The 9,517-nt window shown below is 40.7% G+C and overlaps 1 protein-coding gene across 1 annotated transcript in view; it reads right to left on the bottom strand.

The window, feature by feature from the left end:
• Positions 1-1,552: 1,552 nt before the first annotated feature.
• The window catches only part of GABRB1 (gamma-aminobutyric acid type A receptor subunit beta1), a 158,445-nt gene continuing 150,480 nt past the window's right edge, over positions 1,553-9,517 (bottom strand). The window contains exon 9 of the mRNA XM_039241103.1: positions 1,553-1,903. Within this exon, the coding sequence (XP_039097034.1) occupies positions 1,553-1,903 (351 nt within the window). The remainder of the gene's footprint in view (positions 1,904-9,517) is intronic.

Raw genomic sequence — 9,517 nt, 5'->3', positions numbered from 1 at the left:
CGATCATGACCACAGTAATCCGTGAGCAGAGAGAAGGCAGAGCAGTAATGACTGCTGATTAATAATTAATGAGTGCAGGTGTGGTCTATGCTTTAGGGGCTGGTATAAATGTTTGAAGGCCCAGTGATTTTGTGATGGTTGTTATCTGTGGTTTTCCTATTTTGAAATTTTTCTTTAAAAAGGAAATCTGGCCCGAGAGGAGAATGACAGCAAAATGGGTGTATGTGCATTTCTGGAAGCTTTCATCTCCTACTTTGGAATGCAGAGCTCAGACAGGTGAGCCCTAAGGTATTAGCTGGGGCCTGTGCAACAAGGCCTGTCACCATTAGGTGCTCTCTGGAAGGCTAAGAAGTATATACTATCTGATTTAAGATTTGGCAGTTTAAGTAACTGCCGAGGCACCCTTTTCACAGCACATAAGTCTTACCTTCCTAATGGAAAGGGCAATGTTTTTTACACACACACAAAAATGGTCACCATCCTGTTATCAAAGCCTTCCTCCCCCATTCGCTTCCTCTCATTCTTTCTGGAGCAGGATCTAGGGAGACGTGAAAGAAAGCATGGCTTCAGGCCACAGAGGCAAGCAATTCCAGGGTAATGAAATAAGTTCAAGGCTGCTCATTTGAGATAGTCAGTTAAATAAATCTCCATTGCCCCAAGACTCCTTATTCTTAACAAGAAGAGAAAAATGTTCTCAATGGCCACTAGGATGGATTTGAGTGTTATTTTAAACCTGTCTGCAAGTCTGAGAAAGAAGCAGTTTTTTGTTTGTTTTGTTTTGTTGTTTTTTTCTGAATATCCAGCTTAATGGTGAGGTGAAGATGGCAGATTTGGTTTGCACAACCTCCATCAGCCCTTGTCAATCCCTCCCTCCTCTCCCATGGAGCTGGGATCCCTTCTGCAAAGGAGCTGAGGGGACCTGAGGGCGGAGGGGAGTCTTCCTTTCTCTTCTAGGCTCCTTTTATCCCTCCTTCTTCCTGGAAATCTGTAACTTGTCAATGGCTTTGTGTTTTCTTCTGAGATCCTGGAAATTGTGTGTGTTTTTTTTGTTGTTGTTGTTGTTTTTTGTGGTTTGTTTTTTTTTTTTTTTTTTTTGGCAGCATGAGATTGTTACAGTTTACCAGGAAGCAGTGCGCGCAGAGAGCTAAGTCCTCTTTTCCTTCTGATTTAAAAAAAAAAATAATAAAAAAACTCCAGGGCAAGAAGGTAGGACTGCTAAAGATCTATCTATCTAACTTCTCCCTTTGTGTGTGTTTGTATTTTGTTTGTAAACATGGCAATTCATAGAGCTCTGACAGAGCTGATAACCTGGACCACAGTAGACTGGAAAAAATAGTGTTCTTTGTGGCGTGTGTGTGTGTGTGTGTGTGTGTGTTGTTTTTGGAAGTAAACATGGTGCAGTAATAAAATTGATATGCAAGACCTAAAACCAGTCGGATGGCTGCATCTCTTACCTCAAAAAAAAAAAGCACAGCAGTGTCGCTGCTGGGGGCCTGTGGGGATTAAAAATCAAAAGAGGAAAGGAGTCGTTTAGGAACCCTTAGGACAGACCTTAGTGTACATAATAAAGCCAATAAACGACGTTGAAAAGAGAAAAGGTGATGGGGAAGAACATTCGGGACCACTTGTCTATGGAGTTCACATCAGTCAAGTCGGGGATTTTGACTTTGAGCTGCGAGGCGCGCCGGCGGATGCGGCCCTTGCTGTGCGCGCCGTGTCGGTCCAGCGCGCGCCCGTAGGCCTCGCCGCGGCTGCTCAGCGGCTTGCGGTACTGGATGCTGGCGCTGTCGTACGAGTACATGCTGCTGGCCTTGGGCTCGCTCACGCCCGTGAGCACCTCCGAGCCGCTCGTCTCGTTCCTGATTTCCAGGGTGCTGAGCAGGATGTTGCCGTGGGCGTCGACCTGACGGGAAAGGACACGCTCAGGCCCGACTGCCGGGCAGGGTCTGTTTTCATGACCCTGTAACTGATGGGCACCGCGCCCCCCTCTCTTTAAAGACTGTCGCTGGACGTCCCGCTCTGCGTGCCTCCCGGAACTGGATCTAGCATCTGTGTGCCCATCGTCATCAAGTTCCCTAATCTACCACTATCTATGGAATCCATCATCTGTCTGTGTCTGTTTGTGTTTCTATCTAGTCCATCAATCTGTCTATAGCTGTCTCTGTCTGTCTAATCTGTCATCTATCTGTCTGATCTACTATCTACCTATTTAATCCATCATCTCTTTGTCTGACTAATGTACCATCTATCTAATTCTATCTATGTCTCTCTCTCAATCTATCTAATCCATCCAATGCATCGTCTGTCTATATCTGTTTGTCTATCCAGTCTATCATCTATCTGTCTAGTCTACCTAATTAACCTACCATCTGTTTATCTAACTAATCTGCCATCTATCTAATCCTATCTATCTATCTATCTATCTATCTATCAGCTATCTTTCTATCTAACCCATTAGCTGTCTACATCCATTTCTGTCTCTTTATCCAATCCTTATCTATCTGTCTAATCTACCTATTCAACCCACCATCTAGTTGTCTAACTAATCTGCCATCTATCTAATTCTATCTGTATCTTTCTCTCTAATCCTTCCTCTGTCTAGCACTTATCTAGTCTACTTATTTAAACTGCCATCTATTTATCTGTCATCTATTTCTTCATTTATCATCTGTCTAATCTACCACTTATATAATCTACAATCATCTATCTATTTAATCCATACAACATTTAAAGGTATGTATATGGCATTATTTCTTGTCACAAAAGTAGCACATGGAAGTAAAAACTAGTAAAACTAGAAACAAACAGGAAACAAAAATAAGAAATAGAAATTTATAATTTCACTTTTAGAATCCATTATTTGTAGTCTCCTGCTAGCCTTCCTCTTTTTTTTTCTAATTGTATATACTTAGAAACACAGACTCACCTGGTATAGTTTGCTCTACAATCTGCTTTTGTTACTTAAGAGTGTAGCATGGTCCTATGTCCATGTCAATAATTATTCCTCTGTGATATCATTTATTAACAGTTTATGTGGATAAAGCATAACTGGGTTGATCTGTGAGATGGGAAGGTTTGTTTTACTTTTGCAGTATTATAATAAACAAGCCTACAAGGGACATCTTTTAGCTACCTCTTTGTGCATCTCCATAATTATTTCCTCTGGCTAGGTTGCCAAAAGTAGGGTTCGGGGGTCAAAGGGATATGCCTAGCTGAACTTTGGCTTTTGTGTCTCCACCATTACTTATTGTTGCTTCCTGCCATTCCAGTGGCACCTATGCCAGATTTCCTGGTTTTAGTCTATGCTATGCCCACATGCATTTACAGAACTACGAATGTGCGCACATTTGGCCTATCACGTGGCTTTGTTTAACTTCAAGCTGATGCACTTTGCAAACTGATTTACCTTGAGAGGACATGCTCATTCATACAGATGAGTTTGAAGTACTTCCAAGGGCAGTACAGGCAGCTGTGTTTAAATCCAGTGTTATTAGCATCGTGCCTGAGTTATAATAAGTGGTCTATAAATGCTTTCAAATGAAATTAATCTCAGAGAACACTTTTGAGTGTCAAAGGTATAGGTAAGGAGACAAAAAAAAAAAAACAGGTGACAAAGAAAGAGTAAAGTGTAGGAGGAGGCAAAGACAAACAAGAAAGAAGAGAAGGAAAGGTGCAGAGTGGTGGGCTGTGATGCTGGTACATCACAGAGGAGAGAACTAAGATGTATTGAGGGTCCACCGAAAGCTTAGCATAAGGTAGCTGCTTTGTATCTATTCCTTGTTTATCACCTGCAACAGCAAACTGCCTCATGTTTACTCTGCTACTAGATCTGAGATTATGACCTGGATCCTGTCTGATTCAAAGCTTATGTGCTTTTTACTGAGAAAGGACCACTTCATAGTCTTTGGCCTTCACCACATCCTGCAGTGAATTTAATGATGCATTTGATAGCTTTAAGCTCAGAGGTAGTGGGAGAGAACGAGAGAGGGTGACTAAACCTGGCCTCTTCCTCCACTCCCATCTATCATTTCTCTCTGCAAAGTGGCTCTAGCCTAACTGAGCTACCCGTATGTCCTCACTGGCACCTTTATTGCCTTCTTTATTCAGGGAGTTAGTATTAAATTTTGTTGTTGTTAAAACTGCCCTTTTTTGAGTCCTACTACATGATTTATCTCAGTTATTTCTTGTAACTACCCTATGAAATATATAATATTATCCTAGTTCAGCAGACAGGGAAATAGAGACTCAGAGAGCTGAAGTAAACGGCCTGCTATTAAACAAGGAGTAAGTGCCCAATTTGGGATTAAATACAGGGTATTCTTTGTCTCAAATATAACTTTCCCTCCCATTTGCATGTTAATCAATATATTCTCCTTAAGGTCCAATTTAATCCGAATTCTTGTGTGTACCTGTGTACCTTCCCTGATTACAGTAACGTCAAAAACCAACTTCCTCTCCCTCTCTCAGGAAAGGATTGTTGAGCACTTACTCTGTGTCAGGCCCAGTGAAAGGTGTCAGGGATGTGTGTGTGTGTGTGTGTGTGTGTGTTTATGGATGAAAAGACATGCATATGAAAGTTTACATTATGAAAGAGGATGGTAGGGTTGAAGTGACGTGGAACAAAGTGCTGAATTCATTAGAAAAGGGACAAGTACCTTAGAAGGTAATAATGGTGTCCATAATCCTGTTAGGCCCTACAGTGTTTCAGTCAAGGGTATCATAAAACATGGATTTTGTCCTTGAGATGATAATCTCCTTGGAGAGGGGACTGGATGGCTCAGTCAGTTAAGAATCCCACTCTTAGGGCACCTGGGTGGCTTAGTCAGTTAAGCGTCCGACTTTCGCTTAGGTCATGATCTCGCGGTTCGTGGGTTCGAGCCCCGCCTCGGGCTCTGTGCTGACTGCCAGCTCAGAGCCTGGAGCCTGTTTCAGTCTGTGTCTCCCTCTCTCTCTGACTCTCCCCTGCACACGCTCTCTCTCTCTCTCTCTCTCTCTCTCTCCTAGAAATCAATAAAAATATTAAAAAAAAAAAAAAAGAATCCCACTCTTGATTTCGGCTCATGTCATGATCTCACAGTTTTGTGAGTTTCAGCAGGCCCTATGCTGAAAGCATGAAGCCTGCTTGGATTCTCTCTCTGTTTCTGTTCTTTCCCCACTGGCACTTTCCCTGTCTCTCTAAAACTAAATAAACTAAAAAAAAAATCTCCTTAGAGATAGAAGAGTAAGATGTAATTTTGGAAGTGACAAGAGTTTTTAACCAAATGCTAAATGGTACAGGATAGACCATGATTAAGGTTCATAAAACTCTGAGGGTCAAGGAAGCCTTCATGAAGAAGGTGCAGCTCATACTAGGCCTTAAAGATAGAACAAAGGATTGAGAGGTGAAAACTATACTCTCAGCATGGTTTTGTTATTAAATCCATTTCTTCATCTATAAAGAAAAGGTTTTCACTAGGGAATCTCAAGGGTTTGCTTCCAATTTTTGATAGTCGTTGATTATGAATAATATTCCAAGCAGAAGACACAGTAAGAACCAAACCAACCAAAGGAAAAAAATCATATAAAATTGAATCACTTGATCTGTACTGTATGCATCATTAAGCTCCATTATTATGAAATCTCCCTAAGTAAACAAGTTGCTAGAATTTAGAATCTGTCAGTGAAGCATGTAGATGCTCCTCATTAAACCGAGGTCACGCAAAACTACATTTTATGAAGATATTTTGGTTAACTTTGGTACAGATTCTAATGCACCTATAAATTGCATGATTTTTCTTGATTAGTTTGTTCAAACCCCTCAAAATATTTTGTCATCAGGCTAGAAATCATAGCTGTAAGTGATTTGACATATAAAATAATGAATCCGGTTCTACTACTACCCATGAGAGCTGACTGCATTACTATACAGCTGAATCAACATTACCGTGTCCCTTACTAGGAAAATTTAAGAAGTGTCATATAACGGTTATGACCAATCTCCAGTCTTTCTCCTACACAGTCTAAAACTTATCCTAAAAGCCAGTGTTACAGACTCTGTGTGTGTGTGTGTGTGTGTGTGTGGTGTGAGTGTGTGTGTGTGAGATGGTGTACTTGTGCATTTCTCCTGAAGTGCATTTTCATTCCCTACCTCTTAAGCGTTTTGCTCCATGGTAAGGTGATTGTGTGGCAGCAATCCCACTGCTGACACCAGCAGGTTTCTGGTTGGCTCTGCCCTAACCCTTGTCCTTTGGAGAAGAGTGGCTTTCCATTTACCTCAACAGTATGAAAGCACCAAAAGTATCTTTATATCCACAGCTGGCACAGCTTTCCAAAAATAATATCCATGGGAAAAGTGGCCATTGTCTTTTTACATCTTCAGAAACAATAAGATGACATGTCATAGATCCCCTCAACATCTGCAATGGTTAAATGATGCCTAGTTAATAAGGGATTAGATCAACTGCTGAATGGGGGATGGTCTAGGCATCAAAGATTCTTAAATCTTGAAACAGAAGGAAGTGAGGCAAATGCAAATGTCCACACAGTGGATTTCCAGGGCATGTACAGACAGATTTCCTAAAGCGTTCATTGCCAATGTTGAAATAGCTGTTCATTTGGATAATCATTCCTCACGCCTCATGATGCCATAAAGGGAGATTTTCCACTCTGATCCCTGGGAGAGAAACTAATGGGTCAATACTTCCAGCTTCTTTTCCCTTTCTCCTCTCCCACTGCTCCCCACTGGGCATATTTGGGAGAAGGAGGCAGGTGTACTTGGCTCCTTGTCTTCTGGATATTGTTCTCCTTCTGATCTGCCTGCAGAGAAGGTACAGTCCCGTTAGGGATGTGCGTATTGAACGTGCTGGATTGGTGAGGAAGGCCTGTCATTGTCAGGTGGTTCTGGTGACTGGGGAGATAAATCTAATATTGGGGTGAATTACTATATTATATTAACCGTATATTCCCCAGACAACATCACTGATTTTTTAAAAGTTTAGATCTATCATTAAACCTAAATGTAGAGCAAATGATTACAGTCGTTATTAAGACTTCAGGAGGACCAACAAATAAACCCTCTCTCTTCCCTTCAGATAGATGATCAAAATGCAAGCTTGGAGCTGAGTAGTAATGGGGGGAAGAGAATGTGGCTTTAGACCTGCAGCCCTAAGCATTCGCTAACTGTTCATGCTCATCTCATTCCATGTTAGGCAGGCATATTTCATGCACCATAAGAGGTAATTTTAGGTGTGCCATAGATAAACATTTAATGTGTTAATCATTCATCACTCATTCATTTTTTCAGTAAATGTTTACTATGAGTCAAGCACTGTTCCAGACACCAATGAAGGACTCAGCCCCTCCATCCTCCATAAGTAATAGGACATCATGTCCCACATTTTAGAAACTCAAAAGATCTCAAGTAATAAAGCCTTTTAACTTTACACTCTCCTGAACAAACCCCAGGGCTCTCTCCACCTCCGATTGGTTCTAAATGTTTTCTTGGAAATGGGCACCCTCTTGCACTGTTGGTGGGAATGCAAACTGGTGCAGCCGCTCTGGAAAACAATGTGGAGGTTCCTCAAAAAACTAAAAATAAAACTACCTTATGACCCAGCATTAGCACTGCTAGGAATTTACCCAAGGGATATAGGAGTGCTGATGCATAGGGGCACATGTATCCCAATGTTTATAGCAGTGCTTTCAACAATAGTCAGATTATAGAAAGAACCTAAGTGTCCATCAACTGATGAATGGATAAAAAAGATCTGGTTTATATGTACAATGGACTACTTCTTGGCAATGAGAAAAAAATGAAATCCTGCTATTTGTAGCAACGTGGGTGGAACTCGAGGGTATTATGCTAAGTGAAATAAGTCAGTCAGAGAAAGACAGATACCATATGTTTTCACTCAGATGTGGATCTTGAGAAACTTAACAGAAGACCATGGGGGGAGGAAAGGGGAAAAAAATAGTTACAAACAGAGAGAGAGGGAAGCAAACCATAAGAGACTCTTAAATACAGAGGACAAACTGAGGGTTGATGGAAGTGAGGGAGAGGGGAATGTGGGTGATGGGCACTGAGGAGGGCACTTGTTGGGATGAGCACTGGATGCTGTATGGAAACCAATTTGACAATAGATTATTTAAAAAAATTAAAAATAAATGCCAAAAAAGAACTACTTAAATTATTATTTTAATCTCATTTTCTCTAATTAAATTAAAAAGGTATTTGGTAAAGAAAACTATATGGTAACTAATCTAAATTGTTTTCAATCTACCAATTTTAAAGACTGTTAAAATTGTGATATTATAAAGATTCATGTGATCAAGAGATTTGCAATAAAATAGCACATGTAAATTCAAAAGTAAATAAAATTAAATTAATGTTTTCTTGGACAAACACTGTGACCTCTTTTACACTCAGGCTATTAATTCTTTTTTCCAACACTTTCTGAAATTCGCTTATTTGTGACCATGAGCTCTGCTTTGCTTTCTCCTTGCCTGCCAAACCTTTCTCTTATCTTCCCCCTCAAAGGTCTCCTTGAAGCCTGCTGACCACCAGCAAATCTTGGAGGGGCTCCTCTATAAAGGAAAGCCTGGGGGTTCACTGTGTAAGGACCTGATGTAAGGAAGAACAATCCAGCTTCTGGCTGGTGAGCCCTCTCCTTCCTTCCTGAAGTTCAATGCTTACCGACTGCAACATCTTGGCTTTAAGTTCTTAGGATACCACAATTCTGGCAAGATATTGAACAAAACACACAAGGTCCTTGAGCTATTGGCACTTACATTCTTATGGAAGAAAACAGGCAATACCCTTCTTCGTTTTAAAAGTAGTTTTTTAGGGGTGCCTGGGTGGCTCAGTCAGTTAAACATCTGACTTCAGCTTAGGTCATGATCTCACGGTTCGTGGCTTCGGGCCCCACGTCGGGCTCTGTGCTGACAGCTAGAATCCTGTTTCGGATTCTGTGTCTCCCTCTCTCTCTGACCCTCCCCTGCTCATGCTGTCTCCCTCTCAGAAATAAATAAAACATTAAAAAAAATAAAATTAGTTTTTAAAAAAAATCAGGTAGTATTATGAAGAAAACAAAGAAGCATATATATTGCTTTTAGTGTATTGGGAAAAACATAGCCAGCACACTGTATGGATGAGTGTGTGTGTTTTTCTTAACGTTGCATCCATTCTCAGGTTTCATTGTAATGCATGAAAAATTTAAAGTAATGCATATTTCCTTACTTTCTCCTGGACCTTACTAGTGAACAGCCTACATGGTAGCTCTACATGAATGTTTAAAGGTTTCTCAGTCTCAAAGTAGCTAGAGTAGAACTTCTTAGCCAACTTGTTCTCCCACTGAGTGTCCCACTAGAATGTCACTCTAGGAGGCAGGAACTTTGTCTTATTCACTATGGTTTTCCCAAAGCTGAGAAAAGTACTTAGCATATAGATGCATTCAACAAATACTGAATGAATGAATGAATGAATGAATAATGAGTGAGTGAACAATAGTACAGGTAGTGAAAGGACATGATGATCAATCAT

This window comes from Hyaena hyaena, unplaced genomic scaffold, assembly GCF_003009895.1.
Source record: "Hyaena hyaena isolate Hyena2069 unplaced genomic scaffold, ASM300989v1 scaffold_187, whole genome shotgun sequence".
In the NCBI taxonomy this organism is placed as follows: domain Eukaryota; kingdom Metazoa; phylum Chordata; class Mammalia; order Carnivora; family Hyaenidae; genus Hyaena; species Hyaena hyaena.
Note: the sequence above shows the minus strand (reverse complement) of the source record. Positions and strands in the feature narration are given on the sequence as shown.